The 16,048-nt window shown below is 34.9% G+C and overlaps 1 protein-coding gene across 3 annotated transcripts; it reads right to left on the reverse strand.

Annotated features, from left to right (window-relative positions):
- Positions 1-4,700: 4,700 nt before the first annotated feature.
- LOC107925981 (serine/threonine-protein kinase STY13) lies at positions 4,701-12,931 on the reverse strand. 3 transcript variants are annotated; one of them, XM_041091919.1, is made up of 6 exons: positions 12,759-12,931; positions 12,181-12,475; positions 5,933-6,054; positions 5,434-5,799; positions 5,209-5,343; positions 4,701-5,125 (listed from the first exon to the last, which is right to left on the reverse strand). In XM_041091919.1, exons 2-6 carry the CDS (start codon positions 12,473-12,475, stop codon positions 4,919-4,921), a joined length of 1,125 nt encoding a protein of 374 aa, XP_040947853.1. In that variant the 5' UTR covers positions 12,759-12,931; the 3' UTR covers positions 4,701-4,918. The 3 variants fall into 3 exon arrangements, with proteins under 3 accessions (XP_040947853.1, XP_040947855.1, XP_040947854.1); XM_041091921.1 differs by having other exon boundaries at positions 12,181-12,566; positions 12,759-12,901; XM_041091920.1 differs by having other exon boundaries at positions 12,181-12,485; positions 12,759-12,894.
- Between the last annotated feature and the right edge of the window lie 3,117 nt (positions 12,932-16,048).

Consider the following 16,048-nt stretch of genomic DNA (forward strand, 5'->3'; position numbering starts at 1 on the left):
TGATTTAACAAACAATGTAAGCTGAAGGACTAAAAGAGGCGGAAAATTAAATAAAAGACTAAAATGACATTTTATGTAAAGTTGAAGAGCCAAATAAATCATTATATCTTTTATAATTTTAAATAGATTTTACTTTTGTTGGTGTCTGGAGACCAAACTTTTTCCTTTTTTCTCCTTTACCATGTTTCTGTTAATGATTTTTTTTATGTTATAAATTTTTTGAAAGTTCTATGCTTTAATTTTTTTTAATGTTGATATATTAACTTTTTATCAATGATATTCCTATTTATCTTATTATTATCTAAAATAAACTTAAAATTATTTTAATTCAAAATATTTCTTATATTTTAACAAAATTATTAATGTGGTATTTGTATTTTTAATTTGTTTATTTTGATATTTGTAATTTTTTCTCCATCTATTTACGGTGTTAATTTTTAACAAAAAGTTGACATGTGGGTCAATCATAGGATGCCGTGTGGCACTGTGTCTGAAAAAAATTCAACTAGTCAAAAGAAAAGGACTTAAAAACAATTATACCATTATTAGAAAATTTAATGTGTTTTTAATTATTTTTTCTCTCAATCAGTAACAAATTAACAGCTTTCGAATCCATCATTCTTTTTTTTTTTTTCAAAGTTTCAAATTCCTGATTCTTTCTTTTGTTTTTCAATAATCTCCATCTTAAACAATATATACATTGCCCCCCCAAAAGTTCTGCAGTAAACCCTACCCCAAATGCTACATCAATGTCATTCGTTTGAGCAGCGATTTCCCTAGTATAAACCCAGGCCCCAAAGATGTAGCATTGAAAGAGTTGAGATATTTGGTAAGATAAAAAAAAGAGAGTAAATTACACCAACGGTCACTCAATTTTGTGGTAGTTGACAAAACAGTCACCTTAGTTTTATTTCAATCACTCAACTTTAGAAAAGTGATAAAATAGTCATTTTTGCCGTTTTCCATCACAAACGTCACAGCAAAGTGACATGGCAGATGACAGCATGCTTGGTGTCAAAAAATCTCCAGTTGGTCGGTTACCACCAATTTAACAGCCTTATCAATACCAATTTAGGGTTTAAGAAGAGAAAAATAAGAAGAAAAAAAAAGAAGAAGAAGAAGAAGAAGAAGGAGAAGGAGAAGAGAAAAAATGGAGATGCCTCCAGTTTTCAAATCAATCCCATACTGCATCTCTGCAAGTGATTCCTCCAAGCTTCAAAGGTAACGATCTAAGGCCAAAGCTTTAACCCAATTGCTTTATATTCTTCTATAGTTACTCAGGCATGGTTGTTATAGCTTCAAACCAAAATGTTGTTGCTTTGGGGGTCAGAGTAACAAAAGGGAAAGGCAATTTACCCAAGCTTCTCCTCACTTCATCATGGCAGGTAATGTTCAAATTAATCTTCAACTTTTGAAGAAATGACCATTTTTTGCAAGATTTTCTTATCCGAGTCTTTTCCAAATTTATTTAACTCCCTTGCTAGTTCAATCGATGGGTCAATGTTTTTTCATTGATTCGGGTCTGGAAAAATTTTTATATGTCTTTATTTTTGGGTGTTTTAGTGAAGATGAGATTTATCTGTTTGGTGGTTACATTACATCTTGGAAAGACATGGTGTTTTAATGGTGGAAGGTTACAGAGGAAGAGAGCCAAGAAGAAGAAGAAGAAGAAGAGGAGCAAAAACATGGTGTTTGAATGTCAAAGAATCAGACCCTGCCAAATTAGGCAAAAAAGACTTTTTTTAAGGTTTTTTTTCAATTTCTTCTTAAATTTGGTGGGTTTTCACTATGGACATCCAACGTGACAAGTTAACTGGCTACATCAACAGTTAACTTGCCACATCAGCGATCCGCTAAGACACTAATGGAAACTATTAATCAGCGACTGTTTTGTCACTTTTTTATAACGTTAGTGACTGTTTTGTTATTTTTTAAAAGTTGAATGGCTGAAATGAAACATGTTTGACTGTTTTGTTAGCTACCCAAAGTTGAATGACTGTTTTGTCATTTTTTACTTGAAAAAAAAAATAGATCTCAAGGATGTAGCAATGATAAAATCCAGATTCGGGCCCCAAGAATAGCAGGAATGCTCACTTTCTTTTGAGGAATAACACAAATACTGTACTGCAGAATGTGAAAGGAACAAAAGAAAGTAAGATAAAATTTTTATTGAGAAAAAAGCTTTGCTTTTACTTGGAAAAAGAAAACATATCTCAAACCCTGTAAATCAAACCCCAAAAAAAACCTTATCATCGTCAAATTAACATATGCAAACCTAAAGTAAACCCGGCCTCCAAGATTGTCATTCCCATCTCCATCTCTAACCAGTATAGGGAAGCATGAAAGAAGAAAAGTAAGACTGTGGCGTACTAATGATGCAAAGAAAAATGTATGAAATTTGGAGAACTGAGAATGGTCTTTGCAAAGGGAAATCGAAGAAATTAGACTTATTCATAAGTCAGGCTATTTGTCTAGGCCCGAAAGCTTGCTTGAAATTTAGTAGGGCTTGGATAAAAATATTAGGCTCAAAAAATGAGCTTAGGTAAAAAAATTAGACCCGTTTAAAATACGGGTTAGGTTTGGGCTTGAATATTCAAGGCCCGAGCCTAATATGGCCCAACTCGTTTTTAAATTTATAATACTTTATATTATATAATTTATAACACAATTAAAAAATAAACCTATATTAAATATATAATACTACTCTAATGTTAATATGACTATATAAAAAATTTCAATAAATAACAAAATATTAAAACAAAATAATATATATTTTTTAAATAATATGAGTGAGCCTAAAATGGACTTAGGTTAGTTTTTTTGCAAATATGGGCGAGTTTGGGTAAAATTTTAGACTCATATTTTAGGTCAGGTCAAGTTTGAACAAGTATAAAATATGTTAATATCATGCTTAAATCCAACCCGACCTATAAACACCTCTAATAAAATCAAAATTCGTAAATGGACTCATAAATGTGATTGAATGCTTCTTGATCGAAGAAGACGCCGGTTAATATTGGCTTCGAAGATGAGAAAAGTCGACTAAGGCTTCTTTGTTTTGTTCCAGAGAAGAACATTGAAGAGACGAGTGGAACTAATTGTCTTTTAGTCGTAAGTAAATTTATTTTTTAATTTGGGTAATAATAAATATTAGATAAAATTAGTTTTAAGCTCTTATGGCTCGGCCAGAAGGCCCATCCAAAAAATATGAGATTTTGGGTAAAAATTAGGCTCGAAAAATGAGTTTAGGCAAAAAAAATTTTATTTAGAAAATAGGTCATGCCTCAGGTAAGCTTTTTTTAACCCGGGCTCGGATCGGTCTGAATTTGTAAAAAAAGAAAAATTCTACTGTTTTGACGTCATTTCACTATTATATTATTATGATTTTGTCGTTATTGTTTGAATATTGTATAATTCTTGTTTTATTGTTAATTTTGCTAATACTTTTGAGGCATTTGCTTGTTAAGTTGTACGTATCTTAGTGTTATTTAAGTATAAATTTATTTTTAATTTGTTGGAAATTTTAGTGTATTTAATGTATTATATTTTTAATTTTATTTTTATATAAAAAAATTTTAATACAAGTGGACCGACCTCGAGTTTTAGCTTTTTATTTGGATCAGTGCCGGGTCTATCAAACAGGTCTGAAATTTTGTTATAGCTCGGCCTATGACCACCTAGAGAATCATGACATATTCAATGATGTGGCAAAAATGGCCACATGTGATTCATTTATTGGTATGATGCTATGTTATTAATAGTGTGAAGGGAAAGGACCACCTTAATAAACGAAATTAAAGTACAAGTATGAAAATAAATAAATTGTAAGTAGGACATTGATAATTTGAACAAAGTATAGGGATAAATTTTCCCATTATCCCTATTCCTAATAATGAAAGTAAAATGCATTACCAACTGGAACATTACCGTTGGTTTGGTTCTAAACTTCCAATATTGAAAATAGAAGAAAACAAATATAGGCACATCAGAAATAAATATAATTTTACTTTTCATCTCTTTGAACAATATTAAAAAAAACATTTAAATTATGTTATTACTGTTTATACTCTGTCTTATACTTTTTTGAATTTTAAAATTTTAGTCCTGCCCAAACAGTTTATTTACATTCGATTCATAGTCCTACATTATTCGTGTAACTTGATATTTAGTCTCTATTCTTTAATTGGATCATTTTAAGTCTTTATACTTTTCGAATTTTAAAATTTCAGTCTTAATGCAAATTATAATCGTTAATCCATTAAATGAATTTTTAATGAGAAATATGTAAAAATATCAAGCTGACATGGTATTACACATATGATAATATGTTTGGCACATTAGATGTAGGAAACAACAGAACTTAACTTAATGAATTAAACTATTATCATCGGACGAGGATTGGAGTTTTAAATTGTGAGAAGTAAAAGACGAAATTAAAGTATGAGGGTTTCGTAAAACATAAGCCTATGCGATTGATAATTATAATAAATCAATTAATTTGAAGAGTTTGTGAATAGTAACTGATGATTAAATGAAGTTAAAGATGAGAATACCAACAAAATTACTATAAAGAATTTTAAGTTATAGTAAAAAGTATATGAATTTCATTTTGAGGAAGGCATAAAATTTTATCTGATACTGTAAAACATATAAAGTTATAAACACAAATTAAGAAAAGAAAATATGAAAAATCAAAATTGTTTAAGGGCCAAGACCTCGACTTCCAATGCCTTCCGCCTCTGTTCCCATTATCCGAAAGAGACATATGGATTAGCAAAGCTTTACAAAATGGATGCTGGAATAGCAGATATAGAACTCCACAACTGTCTACTTTCATCAGCTCTTACTTTCCAATTCAAATGAAATATATGAATAAACTGGAATGTTACTTAGCTCTGCTACCATATTTAATTCAATATCAAGGTCCGCGGTATCTCCGAAAACACAAACAACCTTGAGTTTGATCATGCGGAATCATGCCTCCGCCTTTTGATGTGTCAATCGCCTCCAACATCGACACCACTTCGTCCATCTCCGGCCGTTTGTCGGGGTTTGCATCCCAGCATCTTTTCATTACATTTGCAAGAGAACTCGGACAGCAACGAGGTATCTCCGGCCTCAGATTCTGCAGTTTAAAGTTTATGTTATTGCTATCAACATCGAATCTACTTAGGCTATAATGTTTGCAAGGGAGATGGATTCATTTACCTGACGGACGACAGCCGATGTCACTTCCGAGAAGCTAAGATCAGGATACGGCATGTCACAGCAGTATATCTCCCATAAGCAGATACCGAAGCTATACACATCACACTTCCTATTGTAGGGATTGCCGTTAAGGACCTGTCCCGAATTTAGGCTATTTCAATTCATCAAGTGGGGGAGTGACTGACTGCGAAACTCTAAAGAAAAGCATATATTTAAGTTGTATACCTCTGGTGCCATATAACCAAGTGTTCCAGTCTCTCCGGTCATGTCATTAGGGTTCGAAGCCTCGAGTCGAGCAACCCCGAAATCAGCAATCTTTACGGTACGCGTCTTGTCCAGAAGCATGTTTTCTGTCTTGACATCTCTATGGACAATCTTTTGGGAGTGAAGATAGCTCAACCCTCGTGCAAGATCTACAGCCAATTGAATGACTACTTTAAAAGCCAACTTCCTTCTCCGATTCTTTATCAAGTAGGATTTCAGTGCACCCCCAGGACAATATTCCACAATAACACAACAAATTGGCATGCCAATTTGACCATTTTCCATCTGTATGTTCAGGTCCGATGAGCCCATTGTCGCCCCTATAAACTGCATGGGTTAAAGACAAATAAAATAATAAATTTAATGATCGATAGCATCCATATTAGGATAAGAGTGTGGAAAAGATCAAAGAAACTGGGAAAAAAAGAGAGAGGTAAAGATAGGAGATAATAAATGTTACCTTTGTTACATTAGGATGATTAAGCTTATGCCACACCGCAACCTCTTGAGTAAAAGCTGCTCGAAGTGAAGCTATTTCGGCCTCGGATCTGTGGCCCTCTTCTCCCCAGTCAAGAAGTTTAACTAAGCATAATGGAAGTTCGCAATGTTAACGAGGATCTTTAAATTTTCTGGCTTTTTTTTATCTCCAAAAAGTATTATGATTAAAAGTGCACATCAATAATAGATTAGCACACATTTGGTTGATTAATATATAGAAGGGAAAAACTCATTCAAGTAATAGGTGTATGCATTGGAATAGTTGTTCTTAGAACTAGGTTCTTTTCCCTTTTACTTGCATTTTCTCAGCAACCAAACAAACGGAACAGTTGTGATAATGTTGCGGAAAGGATCGATTCGAGAACTCCGATATGACTACAAGTAAATTGACCGGAACGAAAAATAAAGTGAACACAAGGATTTACGTGGTTCGGCTTTAATGCCTACGTCCACGGGCAGAGGCGAAAAGAAATTTCACTATAACAAGATGAAGATTACAAGTGTTTTACACTCAAGACATAACCCGAGAACCTCACAACTCTCAACCCCTATAGAAAACCCGAAAGCTAAAATCCTAGCTTTCAAAGAACAAGCTTTGCTCTCTCTTGGTTTGGGATGATTAATATGGCTAATGAACCTCTCTATTTATAAGAGAGTTCAAGGACATAATTGTCCAAAACTTTGGCAAAGATTTGTGGTTGAAAATGGACACCAACAACCATCCACTAATCCACTACCACCAACAACCCACTACCAACAACAACAATCCACTACCAATTTTAAGCCATTTCTTAACAAATCTCCACCTTGGCTTGAAATTTACCAAGCTGAACATCATAGTGAATTCCTCGAACTGGATCACCTCTTCCAAACGCCTCTCTGGCGCTAATCAATCCCGAATACCTATCAAGTCCAAGCAATGCTTGAACTTATATGCAGGGATCACCTTAGTTAACATATCTGCAGGATTCTTCTCGGTAGCAACCTTGCTGATAACAATGTCACCTTGCGTAACATGTTCCCGAACAAAATGATATCTGACATCAATGTGTTTGGTCCGTTCATGAAACATCTGATTTTTAGTCAGATGTATGGCACTCTGGCTATCGCAAAATACAACAGTGAAATCCTGTTGTAAACCCAAACTGCTTACTAGACCTTTCATCCACAATGCTTCTTTCACTGCTTCTGCTAACGCCATATATTCCGCCTCAGTCGTAGATAAGGCTACGGTAGACTGTAACACAGCTTTCCAACTAATGGCTCCTCCAGAATAAGTGAAAACATAACCCGTCAGAGATCTTCTTTTGTCCAGATCTCCAGCATAATCAGAGTCCACATAGCCCGTGACACTGCTAGTGCAGTCACTCTGATCATATACCAAGCATAAATCTGCAGAACCTCTCAAGTACCTGAGAATCCATTTCACGGCCTGCCAGTGTTCCTTGCCAGGACAACTCATGTATCTGCTGACCACACTAACTGCATGTGAAATGTCTGGACGAGTGCAAACCATTGCATACATCACGCTTCCAACTGCACTCGAGTATGGAATGTGAGACATTTGCTGCTTTTCTTCATCAGATTGTGGTGACAACTCTGCAGAGAGTTTGAAATGTGGTGCCAACGGAGTACTCACAGTTTTCGCTTTATCCATGCCGAAGCGTTGAAGAACCTTTTCAATGTAGTTCTTCTGCGACACACGAAGCTTGCCCGCCTTGCGATCTCTGTGAATATCCATGCCCAAAATTTTCTTGGCAGCACCCAGATCCTTCATCTCGAACTCACCACTCAACTGCGACTTTAACTTGTTGATTTCCGACATGTTTTTGGAAGCAATTAACATGTCATCAACATACAGCAACAAATAAATGTGCGAACCATCTGAGAGCTTCCGATGATAGACACAAGCATCATAGTCACATCTTGTGTAACCATGCTGAATCATGAAGCTATCAAACCGCTTGTACCACTGCCTTGGGGATTGTTTCAATCTATATAAAGACTTCTTTAATAGACAGACATGGTCTTCTTTACCAGGAACTGTAAAACCCTCTGGTTGACGCATGTAGATTGTTTCCTCGAGCTCACCATGCAAGAACGCCGTTTTTACGTCAAGCTGCTCAAGTTCTAGATCAGACTTGGCCACCATGGCAAGTAATACACGAATGGAAGAATGCTTTACGACTGGGGAGAAAACTTCATTGTAGTCAATCCCCTCTTTCTGAGTGAAGCCTTTAGCAACCAATCGTGCCTTGAATCTAGTTGCTTCAACCCCTAGGATGCCTTCCTTTTTCTTGAAGACCCATTTGCAACCAACTATCTTCTGGTTACTTGGCGGCTTAACCAACTCCCAAGTATGGTTCTTGTGAAGAGATTCTATCTCCTCACTCATAGCAATTGCCCACTGTGCCGACTCATCACACGTGACAGCCTCATTATAACTGGAAGGTTCTATACCAATGGACTCCGCCACACTGAGCGCGAAAGACACCAGATTAGCGTAACGCGGATTTGGTTTGATTTGTCTCTTCGTTCTTCCAGTGGCAATGCTATATGGTTTTTCTTGAGGTGACTCATCTTCATCGGAATCTTGCACCTCAACTTGATCATCCTGGACTGAAGTACCTTCCGTAGGAATTGGAGCGTCCACCTGACACTCCACCTGCTTCTCAACACCGTGATCTCCCATTCTATCTGACTCCTCCTTTTCCCGGGAATTTGTGGTGGATCGAAGCATGGATGACTCATCAAAAGTCACATCTCTACTGATGATGAACTTGGACGAAACCGGATCAGGACACCACAACCTGTATCCTTTCACCCCTTGGCCGTATCCAAGAAATATGCATTTCTTCGCCCTCGGTTTGAGTTTTCCCTCATTTACATGAGCATACGCAGGGCAGCCAAACACTCTTAAACCAGAGTAATCAGCAGGAGAACCAGACCATACTTCCTCAGGAGTCTTCAGCTCAATAGCTGTTGACGGAGATCTGTTAACCAAATAACAAGCAGTATTAACAGCTTCAGCCCAAAATTCTTCACCGAGCCCAGCATTTGATCGCATGCAACGAGCTCGCTCCAAGAGAGTTCTATTCATGCGTTCTGCAACTCCATTTTGTTGTGGTGTTCGACGAACAGTGCGGTGTCTCACTATTCCTTCTTTTTTGCAGAACTCATTGAATTCACCTGAGCAAAACTCCAAGCCATTATCCGTCCGGAATCGCTTGATCTTCTTTCCTGTTTGATTTTCGATCAAAGCTTTAAATTGCTTGAAGTTGATGAGAACCTCATACTTGCTCTTCAGAAAATACACCCAAACCTTTCTCGAGTAATCATCGATAAAGGTAAGCAGATATCTGTAACCACCTTTAGAAATTTTCGGAGAAGGCCCCCAAAGGTCAGAATGGAAGTAATCCACTGTGCCTTTTGTCTTGTGAATCCCAGTGCTGAACTTTACCCGAGTCTGATTACCGAAGACGCAGTGCTCACAGAAATTCAACTTTCCTGTACACTGCCCAGACAATAATCCTCGTTTGCTTAGCACCGATAAGCCTCTCTCGCTCATATGCCCGAGCCGCATATGCCATAACTTCGTGGTGTCAGAATCTAGATCATCTGATGATGACACTCCCGCAACACCTGTAACCGAGGAACCATCGAGGAAGTAAAGGCCCCGCTCCAAATTACCACGTATCACAGTCAAAGCACCCGAGAATACCTTGAGAACTCCACCTTCAGCAGAGTACCGAAAGCCTTTCTTGTCCAACGTACTCAAAGAGATCAAATTTTTCTTCATTTCTGGAATGTGCCGAACATCAGTTAGAGTTCTAACAATACCGTCAAACATCTTTATACGAACTGTGCCAATCCCCATGACTTGACATGCGTGGTCATTTCCCATTAGTACTGAACCAGAATGCTTCTCGTATGTTGAGAATGCATCTTTCGAAGTACTTATATGAAATGTAGCTCCCGTATCAAGAATCCATCTCCCACCAGCGTAAGAGTCGGATACTGCAAGAACGATCTCGGCATCACTTGAAGAATCTGCATCAGCTACATTCGCACGATCATTTTGTTGCTCCTGTGATTCTGATTTCTCCTTCCTTTTCGGACAATCTACCTTCATGTGCCCGTACTTCTTACAGTAGTAGCACTGTATTCTCTTCTTGGACTGCGATCTAGGATGGCTTTTACTTGAACTTCCACCCTTTGCCTTGGATCTTCCTCGAGCAACCAAGCCTTCGCCTTCATTGTTTTCGACCACCTTACCAGTGATTTTCTTCCTCAACTCACTGGAACTTAAGGCATTTTTCACCTCCTCTAGAGTCAGGTCATCACGACCGTACATCATTGTATCAACAAAATTCTCATACGAGGGAGGCAAAGAACACAAAACAATTATTGCTTGGTCCTCATCATCGATTTTGTTATCGATATTATTCAAATCCATGATAATGGAATTGAATTTATCCAGGTGCTGGGAAACAGGTGTACCTTCCTCCATCTTCAGGGCATAGAGTCTTTGCTTGAGGTAGAGCCGGTTCGTCAATGACTTCGTCATGTACTTGCTCTCTAACCGGAGCCACAAACCGGACGCGGTTTTCTCATCCGCTACTTCTCGTAGCACTTCATCTCCTAGACATAGCAGAATAGCACTATGTGCTCTTTCTAGCATGTCATCCTTTTGCTCTTCCGAAAGCGTGCTTGGTAATTTATCTTTACCAGACAATGCTTTTAGCAATCCTTGTTGAACCAGCACTGCCCGCATCTTGATGCGCCATAAACTGAAACTATTTTTCCCGGTAAATTTCTCGACATCATACTTAGTCGATGAAACACTTGTAGCCATAATTTGGAACCTTTGAATGAATGATAATATTTTCTTCCTGATGTGAAAGATCAGACAAAGCTGCAGTCACAGGGCAATTCAGAAAATATTATCACTCCTTCAACTATGCTCTGATACCAATTTGTTGCGGAAAGGATCGTTTCGAGAACTCCGATATGACTACAAGTAAATTGACCGGAACGAAAAATAAAGTGAACACAAGGATTTACGTGGTTCGGCTTTAATGCCTACGTCCACGGGCAGAGGCGAAAAGAAATTTCACTATAACAAGATGAAGATTACAAGTGTTTTACACTCAAGACATAACCCGAGAACCTCACAACTCTCAACCCCTATAGAAAACCCGAAAGCTAAAATCCTAGCTTTCAAAGAACAAGCTTTGCTCTCTCTTGGTTTGGGATGATTAATATGGCTAATGAACCTCTCTATTTATAAGAGAGTTCAAGGACATAATTGTCCAAAACTTTGGCAAAGATTTGTGGTTGAAAATGGACACCAACAACCATCCACTAATCCACTACCACCAACAACCCACTACCAACAACAACAATCCACTACCAATTTTAAGCCATTTCTTAACAGATAAGATTATCCAAACAGAAACTGAAAAACCAGGAAACATTTGATCCCAAAAATCAACTCCGCCACTGCAAACCTTAGGCAACCTCTTTGATATAAATAACGGTACTATTAATATTGAGAAACTGTAATTTTTGGTCAATGATGGAAGACGAACATTTCTGTTGCTCGGACTTCCATTTTGGTTCCAGTACTATGTTGGTCGGTAACATATTCAGACATGAATCTGAGGTATGAGCTTCGACAAAACTTGGAAAAGTTTAACACGCAACACCCGAGTCCGAGCAACCTATGAGAACACTAGCCCTATGAAGCATCGGGGTAAACCTCCTCGTACCGCTGTCCTACACGGACATGCAGATACGTACCGGACACTGTCAAGACACGTGTCAAAAAAGAATAATAGTTAAAAATTTGTGAGACCCATTATTTTATTCGGAAAATATTCTTGTTTTATAATAATATAACAAAATAAAATAGATTATAATTTTTAAAAGAATAAGAAAAAGTAAATTATTAGTGTGTGAAACTCACAGTATCATTTTGATGAACCTTCCCAACCAAAGAGGCCTAAAGTGATAATAGCAACACATCTATGAGGCCTACAAAGTTGATTTTGGAGGAAACCAAAAGTATAGCAGAAAAAGAAAGGGGGTGAAATGTAGAGTTTGATGGTTTCAATTCAAACAACAAATGGATACAGAAAAGCAAATCTTGAGCATATAATAAAAATAAAAATAAAGTATAAAGAGAGAGATGGGAAATGGTGAAAATACCAGCAACATCTTGGCCATCATACATCCCACGATGAACGGTTCCAAAAGTGCCACGAGCTATAACACTTTTGATGATAAGCTGAGAAGGATCAATCTCCCACTCTTGTCTTCTCCCAGTGTTGCTAGGCCTCAGCTGTCCGCCGCCTTCCTCTCCTTTATCTTCCCTGTTGTTCTTGTTCTTCTCCATCGTCCATGCTCTACTAAGATGCCTCTGAAGTTGCTCATCCAAGCTCTTCAGATCTATCTGATCTGCTCTTACATACCCTCCTCCCCCGCTCTCACTTTTCTCCTTCATCTTCACACTCCTCCAAAACAGAGAAAGGAACAGTCTTTTAAAACTATTAGCTTTTTTCAACTATTCCTGATTCTGGGTATCTCTCCAAAATCTACACTAAAAACTACAACTCAATCATAATCTTAAATAATATTTTTTATATATATGAAAAGAAATAAATGAAAGAGATTTGTGTTTTCTTTTGGGGGGTTATTGTTTATTGGTTTCTTTCAAACTCGCAAACAGACATGTGGGCACATGGATTACTGCCTGAAGACGACGTGGGTTGTTGTGACACACTTACGGTGGTTTCTTTGTTTCTGTTTCGGCTGCTTCTTCTTCTTCCTCCTGCTTTGTATTTTTTTATGCATTTATGGGATTCACGGTCGTAATGTATGTAGCTTTGTTTTAAATGGGGGTTGATCTCTGGTTGTATATGCAAGTCCAACCCAACTGTCCCTTTCAAACAGCCTACTTTCTACTCTGCCAAATTTCTCTTCTCATCAATGATGTCATTGGACTATCCTCTACCTCTATTCCTAATCTAATACAATACAGTATTTTTCTTATATATATATAGGGTGGGATGAGTTTACACTTCTTAAATTCGTGTTAAATAAATGTGGGACAAAAATTTTAATTAATGTTTCATATAAATTAATACTTAATATAATATTTATATTTAAGCATTTTACGTTCTTAATGTCATTTTTAATCAGATTATTAATTCAAATTAAATAAACATTTTTAAAAAAATTATAATACTTAAATATTTTAATACTTAAATTTAAATATTTTATTTATATTTAAACACTTTATCGAGTTATGTCACCGCCAAATTACCAACTTAATTATGAAATTATAGAAATATTCATTCTTTTAAATAATAATTAATATTATTATAAGGTTACTTTTATTTTTTACAATAGTATTAAAATAAAAAAATTGTTTTAATTATTTTATTTACTACAAATTCATGTTCAATTTTCGAAATAAATTGCTTTTACTCAAATTTGAGTATAATTTTAGATTTTTCAATGTTAGTTGAACTCTTTTAAAAAAGAGTATACTAAATATAAATAAAAAGTAATATTTGAATTAAATATTAAAAATACTTTTACAATTTTTTTTTGTTTTATATACATCATTTTAAGCAAGTTTAGATAGTTTATAATATTGAATATTTGATGCTTTGTTAGTATATTATTAATTTTTAAAAAAAATGAATTTATTAACTGTGTTTTGAATAATATGTTAAAATATTAACCGTCGTACGTTTGTAATTTAGTCCTTCTATTTTTATTTCTGGGAACTTAGTCTCTTTACTTTCCAATTTTAAAAATGAAAATCTAATTATTAACATGGATAAATTTCTTATGTTATTCTTATATGGCTACCAAGTGAACTTTTCTAAATTTTAAATGGCACATCAATGAATTTAGTGAAATAATTTTCACGGTATTAACAATTTGGCTAGAACTTTTGTATTTGAAAAGTGAAGTAACTAAATTCTAAAAATAAATTTGTGTTGGGCTAAAATATTCCCAAGCCCGATTGATCCAAACATTTCAAGTCACCCACGTTGTGCAGGTGCTCCCCAACCGTGTCAATTTTGGCCTTGCACCAGCCCTACGCATGAGGCAAAGTTACAAGCTTAGTCATTCAACTACTTTTCAAAAGAGTTCACATGTATAAACACATTCCACACTTGGTATTGAACCAATGTGGGATCTAAGCCTTTTATTTTTCCTCAACAATATTTCCAAGTAGCTTATCTTGAGCATCAATTTCTCATTCATCAGTCAACTATTTTAAGCATATGATATACCATTGTAAAGGTCTCATAGAGTAGAATATAAAACCATAAAATTATGATTCAACTCTCCACCTTTACCTATTGAGAATATGCCTCTAAGTTACTATAAAATGTAATTTTTCTAACAATATTTTAACCTGAATAATATGTTATCATATGATTCTCTTCATGGAATTACACAGTCAGTACATCAAATATTAACCCATACATATTTATTATTCAATCAAATATATTTTCTAGAAGATAAATTTACTTGTTTTTTAATAAAATATACTTATGAATTAAGGGAAAATATTTAGTACACAAACAATGGATTTTTTAAACTCCACAAACATGATTAGAGTGGTGACAAATCTCACATAAAGTATATGGTAAAATATTCAAATATATATAATAGGACACATATTAAATTTTTAAGTCTGTTTATAAAATTAAGAAAAGTAGGTACCAAAATGCATAGAATTTTAAGATACATATTTAAAAAGTGAGAAGTCATATTTATGTAGATTTCTTTGATAGGGAAGGGATAAGCTTGTTAGACTTTTAAGCTGATAGCTGTTGGACTTTGTTAACTGTTGTGATAATTTTGTATAATATTAGGAATAAGTTAAATCATAATGTAATACCTAAACTATTACTGCTCAACAATACAGTTCATGCCTTATCAAAACGAAAATTCTTTTTCTATTAGGAATAAGGCTCATCTATTACGTGAATGAAAAAAAAATATTTAATTTTTTTTGAAAAATTTAGTGATTATTGATAAAGAAATAAAATTTTAAATAATTATTAATAAAGAAATATTTTTTAACATTATTTGTGTTTTTTTTATTGTTTAAGTTTGTAGTTGTTTTTTTCCAACAATATCGTCTTTAAAATTCGAATATATGTTCTCCCTTAAGAATGTAATGTACCTTACTATTACATTCAACCCTTGTTGATAATAAATAATTATGAATAAATAAATAAAATTGATTAAGAAAGTAATAAAATGAGTTTTTAGTTTTCTTAATTTCTTCCAAATATTAAATTACTCGTATAAATCTAATAATAGTATAGAGGATATATGTTACAAAAACATTTTAAAATAAAAAATATTATAAGTTCTTAGTTTTACTTATGGAAATAAATAAATATATATATACAATATTAGAGATACAGAATAGGGTAACACGGTTTGAACTCGTGCTAAACGGGTGTTTGATAAGAGTTTTTAACCATTGTTTTATTCAAGTCAAGACATAGAAATAAGAAAGGTAAAAGTATCGTGGAGGCCGTTGTACTAGTAGTCGGATTGCATTTTTCCCCTTCTACTAAGAAAATGGGTAAACTAGTCCATGTACATTAGATTCAAGAACAAATTGATCATTTCTATTAAAAATCTTATCAATTTAGAGAAAATAAATCTCTATTTGACAAGGCATCTTCCTATACCTATGAAATTCGCTGGACCCAAAAATGATACATTGGAAGAATCTTTTGGGTCTTTCAATATCAATAGATTGATTGTTTCGCCCCTGTATCTTCCAAAAAGGAAAAAAAAAATTCTCTAAGAGTTGTTTTCTGGATCCAAAAGAGAGTACTTGGGTTTTCCTAATAACTAAAAAGTTTATCATACTTGAATCTAATCGGGGTTCACGGTGGTGAAGAAATTGGATCAGAAAAAAGAGGGATTCTAATTGTAAAATATCTAGTTATTTCGTAAATTATGCCAGTTTTTAACAATATAAATAGATGAAATTTTTAACAGAAAGGACCAATATGCTCTTGAATCTAAT

This window comes from Gossypium hirsutum, chromosome D04 (assembly GCF_007990345.1).
Source record: "Gossypium hirsutum isolate 1008001.06 chromosome D04, Gossypium_hirsutum_v2.1, whole genome shotgun sequence".
Classification (NCBI taxonomy): Eukaryota; Viridiplantae; Streptophyta; class Magnoliopsida; order Malvales; family Malvaceae; genus Gossypium; species Gossypium hirsutum.

Coding starts and splice junctions, on each gene's coding strand:
- LOC107925981 (XM_041091919.1), bottom strand. CDS start 12,475: ATGAAGGAGAAAAGTGAGAGCGGGGGAGGAGGGTATGTAAGAGCAGAT. Junction 6,055..12,180: donor TGATGGCCAAGATGTTGCTG/GTATTTTCACCA, acceptor CATTATGCTTAG/TTAAACTTCTTGACTGGGGA. Junction 5,126..5,208: donor CATCGGCTGTCGTCCGTCAG/GTAAATGAATCC, acceptor TTTAAACTGCAG/AATCTGAGGCCGGAGATACC.